This window comes from Pempheris klunzingeri, chromosome 10, assembly GCF_042242105.1.
Source record: "Pempheris klunzingeri isolate RE-2024b chromosome 10, fPemKlu1.hap1, whole genome shotgun sequence".
NCBI lineage: Eukaryota > Metazoa > Chordata > Actinopteri > Acropomatiformes > Pempheridae > Pempheris > Pempheris klunzingeri.
This window is the reverse complement of record NC_092021.1, coordinates 6954418-6970430: the sequence shown is the minus strand read 5'-3', so window position 1 is coordinate 6970430 and position 16013 is coordinate 6954418. Positions and strand designations below refer to the sequence as shown.

At 42.0% G+C, this 16013-nt stretch overlaps 1 protein-coding gene across 9 annotated transcripts in view; it reads right to left on the bottom strand.

The window, feature by feature from the left end:
* lrrfip1a (leucine rich repeat (in FLII) interacting protein 1a) overlaps positions 1–16013 on the bottom strand; it is a 42573-nt gene that overhangs the window by 20488 nt on the left and 6072 nt on the right. For 6 of the 9 annotated variants that reach the window (XM_070837516.1, XM_070837518.1, XM_070837517.1 and 3 more), the window contains exons 2-4: positions 6007–6093; positions 482–499; positions 244–315 (exon numbers count right to left, since the gene is read on the bottom strand). In XM_070837516.1, the coding sequence (XP_070693617.1) occupies positions 244–315; positions 482–499; positions 6007–6093 (177 nt within the window). The remainder of the gene's footprint in view (positions 1–243; positions 316–481; positions 500–6006; positions 6094–16013) is intronic. The other 3 variants (XM_070837519.1, XM_070837520.1, XM_070837522.1) reach the window with 1 other exon arrangement.

Sequence of the window (16013 nt, the reverse complement as noted above, 5' to 3'; positions counted from 1 at the left end):
AACGGGCACCCGGCTCCTTTGAATAAGTGGATTATCATTAATGGCCAAGCTCTGATTCCTCATAATCCGTCATTTTCTAAAAAGGCTTAACAGGAATTATCTGGAATTCAAAAGCAGACTTGGCACAACGCGAAAGCTTCCAACAAACGTAAATACAAGCTGTAAAATATGTATGGAGGGAACAAAATGCATGCATAGTATTTAGTAAATGGGAGTGTTATCATCACAGCACTGAAACTGTACCATCCATTGTTCAATATCTCCCCATTTGCTGTCCGATCGGTCATCTAATTTGGTGTCCAAGCCATAATATTTCTAATAAGAGACAGGAAATGAGGGCAAGAAAAAAACAGTTCAGAAAAGAGAACACAGGAACCAGATTTCCATTATTTTCTTGGGCACAATGTGAAGCTCACACATAGGATGATTACATAACCACGCTTAAATCAAATGAGGTGGAAGTGAGGAAGAGGAGGCCTACCTTCTGCACCTGAAAGATCTATACACCAACACCGATGACAGGTAGAGGAGAAAGATATCAACCATGAAAACAGGAGGGAAAGAAATTAGATGTGATGAAGACAGATCTGAAAGTAAAACTTCATTAAAAAAAAAGGCAGAATGAGTTGCAGCAAGTGACCGACCAAGACGGACAGCATGCAGGGGAGACATACAGAGGCAGGGTTCTGCTAATGAGAGCCACTCAGGAATGTGAAGTACCCGGCTGCACGGCAGGACCTCTCCTAACTGACCCGAAAACACAAGTGCACTGGAAATCTGCTGAGGATCTATGACCCTGGGTCTGTGGTGGTTTTCCCATGATTCCTTTACATTGGTGTCAGTGGCAGAAAGCTGTGCACGTGCAACAGTGTCACTTTCAAGTCCATGTTTCCATGACTACAGATCTGAGTCTTGGGACAAACAACTGGCCACTGACACATCCTGGTACAGAGGACTTGAAGACCCACAATCTCTACAAAAAAAATAGTATGCAAGCCAAGATCACATTCAAACAAAATGATAATTAATTACCTAAATAGTTCCACTTTTGGGGAAATATGCTTATTCTCTTTTTGGCTGAGTTAGATGTCCAGATCCAGCAAAAAGTTAGCTTAGCTTAGCATAAAGACTGGAAACAGGGGGAAACAGCTGGCCTGGCTTGGTCTAAAGGCAACAAAGTCAGCATACCAGCACCTCCAAAAGCAAACGTCTCACGGACATTTTTGCATGTAAGAAGAACTGTTCCGGTTCCCCATCACTGACCTTGAGAGCACTTTGGAAGGTAATCTGTTAATGGTCAGTGGACAGGAGGAATGATTACAGCTGGCACAACCACTTTAAATGTTGATTTACTGGTTGGGCACCTTGTTGTCACCAAGCACTCCACTTGACTTTACTTCACTACAGTGGAGGCTGTAACACACTTAAAATGCATTAAATATTCAAATCCAAAAAAGATTTTTTATGGCTGTGACATCACATCAATGTTGTAATTCTATGTGCCTTACATATTATTTGAAACACCCCTCACTATGATTGAAGGTATCTTCAGAAACCTTAGGATCTGTATACTTTTCCTCATCGGTACTGGAAGTAAACACATAAATCTAATCACCTCGGTCTTAGACTGCTGTCTACTGTAGCTCAACAGCAGATCCAGCCAGGCCTGTTTATCACAGGGTCAGATGTGACTGGTGTACGTGCCGTCACTTGTGAGCGTTGCTATCTAAAATGTGGAATGTTTGAGGATGTACACAAATTATAGTCAATTACAGTAGTTTGAAAGTTTGATGAATAAATAAATAAACCAATTACCCTGGGCTGTATATTTTTATATGGAATGTTATTTGCCATTGTCTTTGCTTATACACTCATATAGACACTTAAAAAAGAGCTCCACAACGTCAGAAACCTTGCTTCCTCCATGCTTTGTCCTTTTCACTGATGTGACTGAACAGACATGGACTCATTGTTCACACCAAAAATAGAAATTGCTACAATCACCTTTGCATCCCTTCAACTCCAATATCATATCTAGATGAACTTAAATAAATTCAAACTATTGTCTGACTGAGCTGTTTTCATACACAACTTTCAAAAACGCAACTGCTCCTTTCTCCCATGAGACAAACAAACACTCTTGCGGTTTTATTTTTTGACCTTGCCTCCATACCACCACAGAGCAAAACCCAACACCCCTCCCATGCTGCCGCACTTTCCATCCCATCCATCCAGTTCTTTAATCCAGATCTACTACCACTGTCTCCCTTGTATGCTTGCCCAATATATGGATTGGCTGCTCTTTAATTCTGGCCTTCAGAAATAGACTCGCTGACCCATTTGTCCTCTGCATCCCTTCAGTGACAACAGTGTTCCTAGATAATCTACGGAGTACGGCCGCTGGGCCTCAGTAGCTGCTCTTAATTTACAGGTTCAGCCGAGACGAAACTTCATGTCCCCACACTTGCAACAGATTCGAGGAATTTGTTGCGCCTTGTCAAGTCATGAAAATAAAGTCCTCCTCACGTCCAAGCAGGAGACATCGAGTTGTAGAGGTCACATTAATTTAGAAAATATCTTACTATGAATGGTGGGATGCATCGATGCATTGCTGTGTCACAGGTACATAAATAATATAATGCACCAATTATACATTCTTTCTGCATAATATCCCTATTGTTCCATTATTTGAATGGAAAAAGACACACACCACGCATCTTAATAGTTAACCGAGAAATTAACTGCAGCTTTAGTCTCTTTGTCTACCTGTGCTCTGAGTTCTGACTTTCTAACTCTCTGTTTTGACCTTTGACATCCACCTATAAAGGATGCAATCAACTAGAAAGCAAAATGTGCTGCTTTCGACTAACTTAACTTGCATCGTAAAATGTGACAATCACGATGTATAAGAGCATTATGCATCAATGCACGGCCCAAAGAGAGATTAAAAACTGGAGGTATATCGTCTCCTTACTTGTGTCCCATTACATGTCTGGACACCCAATTAGTAAGTGAGCCAGGCACGTCATAAGCCCATTCATCAAATGAGGTGCACAATCAGCTTACATGTTTACATCCGTTCTGTCCGACTCACCGTGCTCCCCTTTTTGATCGGAGGGGTACTTGGGCGCCCTGTGAGGGCAGCCCTCAGCCCCCTCCCTGCCAGCCGACGTCCGGCCGTCTTGCTGCGCTCAGGGTATCAGGAGAGGTCGCATCCTTCAGCAGTCAGCCGGTAACAGCCCGGCCAGTCATGTGGGAAGGATCACGGCTGGACGGAGCACTGCGTTTTGAGCTCAGAACAACAGAGGCAACCACCCGGCTCTCGTTTGCCGCTAAATAGCCAATAATCCACCATTAAATCCTGTCTTCAGTGCGTGAGAAACCATCCAAAAGTCCCGAAGGTGGATGCGAAAGCAGCAACCCATTGCTCATCTCAACAACGCAACAACAACTGCTCCACTGCAGGCTGGACCAAGGAGCGCAACCTGCTAAGCTACTTTAGAACTCAGCTGAAGGGTTTAAGGGACACGCACGCAGACTCACACACACACACACACACTGACTGACCCTGACCAGACTCAGCTTAACAATGACCATTAATCCAGTGCGTATGACTGGTGTATGTGTGCGCTCATGTTGTTGTTTGGGCTCATCGTCTGTGTTTTGATTGCTGAATAATTGAGTGCTGCTGGAATGCTGATTATCCCAGTATACCTTAATCCCCTCACTTAATGGAAAAGGGGTTTGCTATGATGACAAGCAAATCAGATGGGCTGTAAAGTGGTCGTCTTTACAAGAAACAGGGAATAGATTTGGACAGTGTGACAAAATACATTGTGAGATGATAAAAATGTGTCAGTGGTCAGTCAGAGATTTTGTTTTACTGTTTATAACTGAGGTAGAGTAACTAATCCGGTCATCACCTCTGAATGTATTAGGTCATTGTGAGTAATGTTGTAAATCCATGAGCAGGATTACTCTGTCAATATTTGAGTACAGCATTGCTGCAACAATATGATGAAGTACTTTGATGTTTCCAAGTATTTAATTCATAGGATTAGCTTAAAAAGTATTTTATTTGTAAACTGTTCCAGCAGTATACAGTACATATCAATATCACAGCAAAACAAACATTAAACTTTCTGTGACAGATGACTTTATTATTTCATATTGCCAAAACCCAAGCAGAGGACATACACTTTCTTCCGCTTACACTGACAAGAAGAATCATCTCTACTGCACAAAGAGGAGCTGACTCGAGAAAGTTCAAGGGGATTTAAGTCAAAGTTCACCAGGGTCGCATGTAATTACAGTATCGGGGGACTTAACCTCTAAATCCTCTCAGAACACAGATATGAGACAAATCTGACATGTTCAGTTTTGACAGGTGAGAGGAAGAAGTCCGTTTGTGTGTGTAGGGTTACTCCACGCTAAGAATAGTGAGCTGGGAAAAGTGTGCTTCCCCATGGTACGGATCAGAGGAGCTACACCAGAGACAGAAAAACTCAAAAAACACACCGCTGACCTGCAGTCCAAACACACAAGACTCTGCACCTGTTTCAACACAAATCACACTGCAGCGCTGGTGCCAGCAATGGAGGTGCTGGATGCAGAGGCTGCAAAATACAGTTTTAGGGTGTGTTTGGTCTTTGCATTTATCTATGATAAATACAAATATTGGTGGAGTGACTTATATGAAAATAAATAACAGACCTTTGATACCCATTTTACTGAACAGGCCCTTCTGATTCAAGCCTAGTGATTTCATGAGGGAACCACCCAGTCGGAGGTTTCCTGCTATACAACGTACTGCATGTAGTTATCAAAAGGGGCACGGTGATGCAAAAAGAACCATGCTAAAACCGATTGGGTGGCAAACCTTTGTCCATACTCAAAACTGTCCTTCCAAATGTGCATATTACAGATAACAGAGTGTAAACTAGAATCATGCACTCTAGGTGATCACAACTGTTTGGTTGGTTTTAAAGAACTGGTTAAAAGATAAAGATAAAGCAAACATACTGTGGCAGGTGTTACACTGTGCCCTGACTTTTCATCTCAGGAAGAGTGTCTAATAAATGTGTGAAAAGCTTCCTTTAAAAGTCTTGAAAGAGTTTTTTTTTGGCCTTAGATTAACTAGCAAAAGTTCAGAGGAATTCTTTCTAACTGCTCTAGCTGACTGTGCTAAACCTCACAGTGGGAAGTTACACTGGAAAGGAAAGATCCACCTTTACTGGTCACTTCACTTCATTTCTACTTGGTTAACGTCTCCTAAACTGAAGGAATCTAAGAGATCATTTACTTTCATATGTTGTTGTAAAGTTAGAAATACTGCTTTAACACAAATCCACTTTAATCAAGACCGTGTGTGGAGAAAGACGAGCTGCACAAGACATTTTATGACCTTTATCCCAGATGTTTTGTGTTGTTTGAAGAGACATTACATGCTCAGAAGGCCAATACGAATAAATCAGTCACTCAAAATGTATTGTCTCTGCTATAATTTGGGGTTAAATGAAATCCACAGGATCTAGGGGGGGGGCGGTAAAGACATTTAGTACAGAACTGATTAGGAGGTGAGTGTTTCATTAGTTAATTCTGAATCAGTTTAAACAGAATATGGTTTTTCATGAACTTTCTACAAACAGCAGTTAGACTGCCAGGAAATCCCCCGCAGTGCTGCAGTTACAGCACCCTATTTACACCTCTGACCCATGACCCACAGGATTTAAGAGTCCCAGCTTAAGCGCGTCAAGTAATGTTGACAGGAAATGCTTCAGCTCCAAACTGCCAACAAGACTACTGAAATCCTTTTGTTATATAGGGTAATGCATTATCAAGCCATGTCTTCCAGGCATGAAGTGACACATGGATAAAGCCCCTCAAAATGTTTCCCTTTCGATCGACCCAGCTTATGGTGCAGGCAGCGGTGCCCTTTGCAGTTAGTTTAAAAGGTGTCTCTTGTGTTATAGTTTTAGATGTGAGTGTGCATCTGGACTTTTATACCTCTTTCTGTTGTCTCTCCAGCTCCTTCATGCGGATTTCTCTGGCCTCTGCCCTGGCTGCCCTCTTTGCTGCCAGCCTGGCCTCGGCCTGAGGGGCGGATATAGGAAGAAACAGAGGCAGAGAGAGAGAGAGAGAATAAAAAAAAAAAGAGAAGTGAGACAGTGTTCGGTTTATCTGAGCTAAAGTGGCACATATTTACACATCTCTAAATAAAGAGTGTGACCTGATGTCCAGTTCCTCGACAGAAAAACCTTTACAGACAAGCGTGAAGTTTTACAGTGACACCAAAGTAACGCTTGAGTCACAGCACCAAATAACTGAAATCATTCATTTTCACAGATCATGCAGCATGCTGTGGTAAACTGGGTGACCAGGGTTGTAGCAGCGTCTATAAACACAGAATATCAAATGTCCCTTGAACTCTCGTGGACTGTATTTAGAGGTATACAATCTTGTGAGAATCCTCAGACCCACGCAGGCATGCAGTCACAACAGTGTGTAAATGTGTGTATGTATTTGAAGCCATTGCCTTTGCTCCCCTCAGCACCCAGGCAAGAGCAGGGCCTTTTCCTTAAAAGGACCTCTCTCAGAGCGCGTACTGTATGAGTGTGCCTTACACAGTGTGTGCAAGCATTTCCTTCCTCTAACTTTGTGGTAGACACTGTGCGGTTGCAGTTTGTTCGCCTCTAGGCGGGGTCGCTATTACCCCTCCTATCATCGCACTAATGCATTTCCCCAACGTCAGTCACCATGACCAAGAAACAGGAAGACACAGACAAAGAAAAGAATCAGTTTCAAAAGACAAGCCTGTTCACACACCCACTATTAAGAAACATTTAGTCGTGACTCAGTAAAACTCTGCTCATATACATTTTAAAACTTTATCACTGGACAGTTAAATATGTCCTGTTCCAGTAATGTAAAGAAACTCCTCTATTTCCAGGACACTAAACCTGATTAATTAAACAGATTCAACAACTTGAAAATCTGAATCTGAAGAATCTGAAAGATACCAGCTGTGTTGGTTACAAGGTATTACCAGACTACAGTGCTGTCAGGAACTGAACTGAGGCCTGTGCAGGTGAAAAAATCCTGGTTTGTGGGTATGTTTGTCGTTTCTGCACACATTTGTAATTCTTGTCAAAAATCTATCCAAGGAGCACCTGAAACGCTCCAATATGTGAAGATACTGCACATTTTATTATCTGTTTGTTTGTTAATGACAGTGGTACTTGAGGACACTGAATATGGCTTTTGCTGTGTGATGTAGTGCCTATGCTCTCTTTTTTTCCCCCTACAGGGTCGTACATGTGCATAATTACTGCTACTGTGTGCAGTCATCACACTGAAACGCTGCTTGTGCCGTGCATATTGTTAACATTACATGTTGCTAGGTTTTATCATATACTGCTTGCACTGCCATCTAGACCATCCTGTGCAGTCCAGCACTTCACAATACAGTATTGTGTAGAGCTGCATCACAGTGGGGTGTGTTCAAAACAGACTTGGACCTGTCAGGTCAGGTCAGGTCAGTGCTGCAACGCTTTTTCTCTATACTTTAAGTGTTTATATGCTCTTTAAGTTATAGATGCAGGATTTAAGTTACATGGATTATGCAATGGCCTGGATCCGCTCTTAAAGAAAGGGGTGACTGAGGCCTAAAATGTTAGAACAGCAGGCTTGTTGCTGCATCAGTAGAGATGCTTTTTACCCTGCAGTAAGCTGTGTGTGTGTGTACTAAGCACATCCTGCTTGTGGATGTGTGTGAATGGGTACCAGAACATCCTAAAAAAAAAAAGAAGAGAATGCTGTCCTTAGGAAACACTGCAAAATAATCAAGCACAAGTCATCTGAGTGATGAAGGACATTTTCTAGAATTAGTCCTCACTGATTGCTGCTCTCCTGTTCTCACTCACTGACTGCTTGAAAGGCATTTCCCCTGAATCAATGAATGCTCTTTGTCCTTGGGATTCTTAACATTTGTGCGTGTGGCTTTCAGACACACACACACACACAAAAAAAAAAACCTCTTCAGATCTAATGCTGTACCTGTGCTGACGCATCTACACTGAAGCGTACGCATACAAGGCCTCGTATTTTATCTTCCAAGACCCTTGGGGCGACACATTTGCAGCGTCATAGCAGTAACACTTCAGCCTTTTGGCCTCCAACAGCATAAATAGAGCTCATGAAAATCTCCACTAACATGGCCACTTTGCTCCGAGGAGGACAGAGCACTGAGTCTCACTAACTACATCTAACAAGCTCACATAAGAGTTCAAAGCTTTTACTAAAATGACATTTCATTTGTCAAAAGGCAAGAGGAAAAAGAAGACATATCAGTTAATATCAATCCGTTTGTTGTGGTAATAACAATATTATTATAAATATTTTCAAATATTTTTACAGCTATTTTTTAACTCGGGTGTCAGATGGGTGAGTAGTACAGTACCACATGGAATGAAAGTCGTACGTTATGCAGACAATCGTATATTGAATTCGACTTTGCTGTAAATAAAAACTTACTTGACACTGAATGGTCCAGATGCAGTAAACGCCACCCAAAAACAGCATGTGGATTAAAACAAGCTTAAGAGTTACTTTCAAGTCTATTACTAATCTACCCATATAAATGCTGGTCACAGCATCCCATCATCTGTCACCCTCTGTTAAAAGAAACTGTGACAGGACCCACAATATGGCTAAGAAAATACTCAGCCAAACCCATGGCACATCATCTGAAATGTAGGCTGTATAGTATAAGATTTAGTTTATAAGGTTCTTAATTGTTTGGATCAGGTAGAGTTCTATCAAAGTGGACTGTACTTTGTATTTACACTGGTACAGACTACTAATATAAACCATATTCTGAAGCGTTAGTTGCAGTTTATCTTGTATTACTTTGCATCTTTATGTGAGGCACTTGGCAAGTAGAAGCCATAAGTGTGTGAGAACCCCGTCACAATAAAAAAAAGTCTTCAAAGTTGAGTCAGCATTCTTTTCTGAGGTTAATTACTTACCTGATCTGACTTGGGGTGTCAAACTCCAACTATCTGGTTTACTTAACAACTTAAAACACATCTACACAAGACAAATACTGTCCAACCATTATGCATTTTTATTAACGTGCAGTTTGTACTACAGTTTATTCTTTTACCTTCCTGTAGTTTTAAAAATACACCACTGTGTCAGTCATATAAGTGGGTGAAACCCTGGATCATCCCAGTGTCCACACATGTTGTGTTGAGTATATGTGTAGCTGTAGCTGCCTCTACTCAGAAAGATGCATCTAAATAGGCCAAAAGGCAGAATCACACATGGTTTCCTCCTCCTTTCCAGCTATTTATAATGACCTACATGGTCTCAGGTTCTATCAAAACTGCTCTAATTCAGCACAGTTTCAATAGGATGTCCTCCTGAGAGCAAATGAGCTAGTTCATTACTCTGGCAAGATGCAGTGCATGGACATAACCTCTGAAATGGGTTAAATGCTGAAAAAAAAGAAGAAAAAAAGATAAATGTTTAAGGGAAGCTTCATTTCAAACTTATGGCGTAAAGGTAGATTATGTAACAGTGTACTGTATGTTCTCCTTCCTCAGAGTGATGACTTGCAATTCTATCAAGCAAGAGCTGAGCTATGAGAACAAAATTACATGTTGAATTTGACTTTACATTACAGAATTGTATGGGTAATGTTAAATTAAGGTGGTTAATTTAAAAAAGAATTATTAGAGGGACCTTAATCATATGAAAGATTCTACACAAAGTGATTTTAAACTGCACTTTTCAGCCCCACAGTGTGCGCAGCATACCAGGTTCACAGACGTACTGGCCTGGCTTCTGTCAACCTGATCCCTTGTGTCTACTGACAATCTCTAAGGGCACTGTGCCTTCAAGTGCCACCAGATCTAAATGCCAGCCTGGTCTGACTCTGTCCCCACTGAGCTGAGTTCCCACGACCTCAATGCCAGTCTTCAGCAACCAAAATGGACGGGTATTTTAATGACCATGAGTGCTGACAGGCTGGACAAAGAGAGCACACAGAAATAGCTCTGATTTCTGACCAACTGGAGATTTCACTATGATGAAAATAAGGTGGGACCATTAAGTGGATTTACAGACACAGTTATGTTATTATCCAGTTGAGGGTTATGATGACTAACTGGGAAAAAAAAAAAAAAACCTGGTTTCCTCTTTGCAAAACTTTATAAAGCTCCCATATGCTGCCGAAAAGGGAGTGGCTGCTAAAAGGTCCGCTCATGCTACAGCCACAGACATGAGTCAACCGGACAGACGTCTTTTTCCTCACAAGGAGCAGAAACCGATAAATGAGGCCTTTATTTCCAACCCCTTACAAGGTCTTGCAAAAACATGGGGAAAAAAAACATCACTCAAAATAAGCATCAAAGTCCGATCACAAACGGAAGATTGACAACACATTCCCAACTCAAGGTCCACTGTTCAACGGTTTCACATGGTCTTTATCAGCGGATGGAGTTTGTTCAGCTGTCTGGGAGATGGCAGTGGCAGTAATGTCTCGCCAGCGAATCATTTAGCAGGAAAGTTCATTCTTGATTTGGCAAAACTAGTCACTACGAGTACACACTACAAGTACACTTAAAAGGTAAACTACTAGGAACTCCATTTGGTAATGAAGACTGAAAAAAACTAATTTGTCTACCTTCAATTGGGTTGGTTTACATCATTTATATCAATAAATGTGCTGCCTATAAAACCATGGACAAAAAATGGATGCCCTACAATACAAAGCACAAAAAGGACAAAAAAGCCTTAGACAAAGATTTTGAATTCTTTGTGTAAGGCTAGGTGCCTTGGCATTGTATCAGGTCAATGTTACTCTATTTTGAGTCACAACCTTGACATTAGTGTGTTTAAATGCACCAAATATTTGAGCATCCACACTCAATTATAAGATATAGTGTTAATGCAGTGAGGGAAGAAGCAGTGATTTCTAAGCTGACACAGATCCCAGCAGATCAGTGCAGACTCGTCCCAGCCCTGCATGATCCTGAAATATCTAGAACTGCTGGTCACTCGAGGAAAAACTCCTGTCTGCGTCCATTTACACAGCCATGAAACTGACCCTACGGCTGCACCACAAACACACGGAGCAGCTGTAGAGCTCTCAGCACTGCACACACACTGGTTAGCAACTAGCTTCGCAGGCTACGTCCGGCCAGGAATAAAACCAATAGCATGCTGCAGACATTTCTAAAAATACAACAAGGGGGCGCAGCTGGGTCTGAACAATGAGGAAATGAAAAGTCCTTTAAAGATTTTTCTGTCATCCAAACATGTGAGAACCAAGAAAGTGTTTCATACACAGCACATTAAGATTTTTCCCAGTCCAGACAGTGAATGGACTGTTCTTGTCAGGAGGCCGTGGGTCTTACTACAACAACGCCGTGGGACCATCACTTCAGATGTTTTGGTTAGTGTTACCCACATGTTTCCAATTTTCCTTGTGGAAGCAATAGGAAGCTTCTTGTAGCCTGAACACGTCGCTTCAGGCAGCAACAGTTTATGTTGCAACTCTCACTGCTGCTAAAGCATGATGGTGAACAAAACGCAATACGTCACAGGAAGTTAAACAATGTAGCTCTGTGAGCGCAGTGAATAATAACAGGAGATCAGTTACAGAGAGGAATTTCTGTGACATGTTTATTTCCAAAAGATAATTTATTTCTTCATGTTGCAGTGAAATGAATTCTGTTTACTTGCCTCTGGGCAGTGACACCCAAGCAGGGGAGGGTTACATGCCTTGCTCACGGTCACACTGACACTGGAGTTTAGTAAAGAAAGTGGTGACAGGCTGTGACTTCAGGGGGAACTCCACATTAAGTTCATTTTCACTGTCACAGCCATTACTGGATCTTAATAGAGAAGGATCTTTCCCCCACACCACTCCTCTTTTCTGTTCACGACACTGGCTCCATGTGTCGGCTTGCCTCCAGTGTAGCACTCTGGTACCAGCCTACAGGGCAGTGACAGGAAATGCTCCTTCCTACTGCTAAGCCACGGTCAAAACCTGCATTCCAGAGCAGCCATTGATCTCCTCTGCCTCCCTGCAACATCGTCACTGAAATCAGGCCAGCAGAGTAAACGGCCACCTTACACTGCACGCTGACAAGCCAGCTTTTCAAACTACACTTGCATCTCATTTATGATAAAGAAAGCCTTAAGCACCTGTGCTGTATCTCTAAACTTTAGCTGTTAATTGAGAAGATTTTTAGATGCCGTCTAACTCCTCTTCCTGTTGTGTCTGAATGCTACTTTGAGAAGTTGCTTTGGACAGAAGCAACAAATGTTATGTAATGTAATGGACCTTGGTATTACCGGCAGAGTTGGTATTACCATTATGTATGTATGTATGTGGTTGGAGGAAGGCGCTGTTTGTGTGTTCTATGGCATGCAATTATGGACAAACAATTAAGAAACTTATCAGATTTGAATATGTTTCGAGCAGAGTGAAAGTTTCTCCTAATCAAACAAATTATAACACAATTGAAACAGTTTTGATTAACTTAATCTTGCAACGTGTCCATGTTACTGGTATATAACGTGTTGTGTGCAGTGAGGAGTGGTATCCCAGCGACTGCAGTGCAGCCAAATTGTTGCTTTTCAAACGGGATGCATCCCCCAGACTGAGAGGCCTGATAGCTGAGGGTCAGGACAAGTGAAATGAAGAGTAACTAATACTGCAAAAAAGAAAAAGTTACATAATCAAGACAGAGCTGACTGGCCATCCAGTGTCAGTTTAACTGCAATAGCAGCAAGGCGAATGTGGGCTAGATGAGCTAGATTTCTTTTTGGTAACATGTTTATGTCAGCATGAATCCATTTATTGTTTGAGGGTGTCTAATCCTCAAAATATTGAAGTGAGAAAGGCTAATATGACGAATGTTTAACTTGTAAATAACCACAGCGTGAGAAGCATAAGTGCTACATTGCTGCTAGGAACATCTTTCTTACAGGAAGTGACTATTTGCCTTATTTTGGTCCTACTTGCTTATAGCATCATCACTGCTCGGTCAATCTGCTTTGCCATCAAATTTTATAAGTGTATCACCACTCTCTGTCTACCTGATTTGATAAACTGCTATACCTGCGCTCACCCTCCCTCGCCCCGAGCCCAACCCCCACTGTTCCCTAAGCTATGGAAGAAACTCAGCCATGGTGAATAAACAGGAAGGAGTTGGCGATAACAATCTGCACGGGCTGTGCGTGTGATGATGTCATAGAGAGGAAGCCAACACACACACACACACACACAAAGTCACTTCCTTTTAAGGAGACGCGAGTCAGACAAGCCGAGCCGAACTAGGGCCAGTGGTTTGTGTATACATACACACACATAAGGAAATACACAAGTAATTGTTTGGACCATTAATGTGTTTAAGTACTTTGTGGCATAATGGGTGTTTGCTGGAAAATGTCAATCTGCTCCAGACAAATTGTGGGTGGCACGGCTGTGAAATTCACCTAAATGGAAGAGAAAGAAACTCACTCCCTGTTTGAAAGTGAGACACATTAAAAGCTCAAATGAAACGGAGTGCTTAGATTGGACAGGTACACAGTTACAAAACTTCACTATTTATTCAGGGCAGATTTTGACTTCTGGCTGGCAGTGTGTAAATGTGTGTTGCATTAAAGATTAACTTGCCTGTGACTACATGAGGGACTGTGGCTTCCTGGTTTGGTCCCTCTATGACTGTAAGTAGAAAAGGGGATTGTGTGGTGGGCTTCCCCTTCCTCGCCGTCAAGCCCCACACTAATCCACTCTAAATACTCAATTCTCTTCAACGCCTCGCTGAGCTTCCAGCAGCCACCCAGCACCAACCTGGCAATCTAATTCCTAGTTAAGACCGTCTCGTCAAACTCATGGAGACAGACTAGTCTGTCAACGAAAAAAAACTGAAGGGCTGCTGCCGTGGACTGAGAAATGCTGACAGAGAACGATGGATTTGGAACTGGGGTTTAACTAAAACCCTATAATTCTGCTGATTTTGTGGGAGTAATACTTAAATGCTCAACCATTACGTAGTGCAACACGCAGACCTGTCCTGTTTTTCTCTTAGGATGTGATAAATAAGACAATTTGTCCGCTAATCAGATTTATAGACCAAATTATTCTCCATGTGAATGTATGTGTGTGTGTGTGTGTGTGTGTGTGTGTGAATGGTTAGTCTCCCACTGATGGGCAGGTTGGCTCCTTGCATGGTAGCCGCTGCCACCAGTGAATGAATGGTGTGTGAATGGGTCGATGTATTTTTGGTTTGAGTGGTCAAGAAGACTAGAGAGGTGCCACACAAGTGCAGTCAGTTTTCGATTTACTGTCCAACAGGTTCCAGCTCAGACATCTCTTTACATCCCTACTGAAGAGAAACCACTTGAAAATGTCTCCCTGTCCTGTTAGCATGCCTGTTAGAACCTTTAACAATAAAAAATATGCATTGCTGTGACACTTGCTGAACATATTCATGCTCCAAAGGCCCCTCTGGCCCCTTGGCTTTTCCTCTAGTGCCACAAACAAAACATTTTGAACCGCACTACTGGCAAGGGTCCAAGAACAGCAAAAACATCAGTATGTACATATTATGAAAGCCGGCAGACACGTGAAATGTTCAGTACCAACAAAGTCACCACTCCTGGTAAGTTATTTTTAAATGTTAGCCAAGGATAAGGATTCTAAAGCTAATCAGACATTGTGTCATCAGATAGATAGAGTCATAAGACACATAGGACACAGTCACTGCATATTAAAATAGGGCCCTACGTTTCACAGAACCAAGCTGACATATTAATTCAAAGTGCTGGCTGCAGTGTTCTCTGAAGTTCACTTGGTCATAGACGTTACAAGACATCCAAGTGGTTTTGCAGAGCTTAAGGGGAGTTTAGACAGCTGGCAGATCTGGAGCAAGGAGGCTCTATATGGGCAATACAAAAATCTAATGTTTTGAAAGTCTTTTTTTTTTTTTTTAATCTGTGTGGCTCAGCCATGCAGCATGCCTGTGTAGTAATCATAGACTGTATATAAGTAGACGAAGCCACCACAGCGTCACCCAGGGCTTTGTGGACTGCCACTTTGAAGCCTCTGGTTTCACTTTACAGCCGTCTTGGTTTTTTGGAACCAGAGGTGAGTGGCTCCACGAAGGCTGCCCCTGATTGGTTAGTAACAACGTAGTCCCGCCCGAAAGCATAACCTGTTTTATCATCTATGTACAATTAGATTCAAATAGATAATAAAACACAAAGAGGTGGTGTCAGTCTATTGTACAATGGTGGCCAGAGTGGTGATATGTGATACGCACCAACAAGACCCACGTGCAACATTTTTTTTTTTTTATATCAACGCACAAACGCTTCCTCCCAGAGCTCCATAAAAACCCTCCATAAAGCACCATCAGGCTGTGAGATTTCCTATTGTATGTCGGATGAGCGGCCACACAGGATTGTTTTGTCATAGACTTATACAGAAAGTAAATACAATTGAAAGTTTTTTTCAGTACTTGTTTTGACTTGAACACATCAGATATATTTAGGAACATAACTCTTACACTATTTGTGATTATCTATCAAGGATGCTGTCAAGTTAGACTGAACAACATTCACGAGCCAGGCATGCACACACAAACAAACCCAGCTAGATTTACACTGTGACTCATAAGGCTGGGTGTGATCTTTGGGTGTAATTCAAACTGGGACCAGACGCTTTCTAGAAAGGGAGAGTTTGCCTCAGACCAAATTCCAGGACTGTTATCATTACTATCAAGACTGTGCTGTGTTCATCTTTTCCTCACTGAGTTTGTGTCAAGTTGCCACCTAGCAACTATTATTTCCACTGATGTGGCTGTCCGGGTGTAAATATAATTTGCACACTAGACACACTTCTGTTACACACATTATATTAAGTTGAAGGTTAGTAGGTAACGGTTGAAACCAATGTTATGGTTAAAGTGCTAAGTTAGTTGCTGGCTACAGGACTT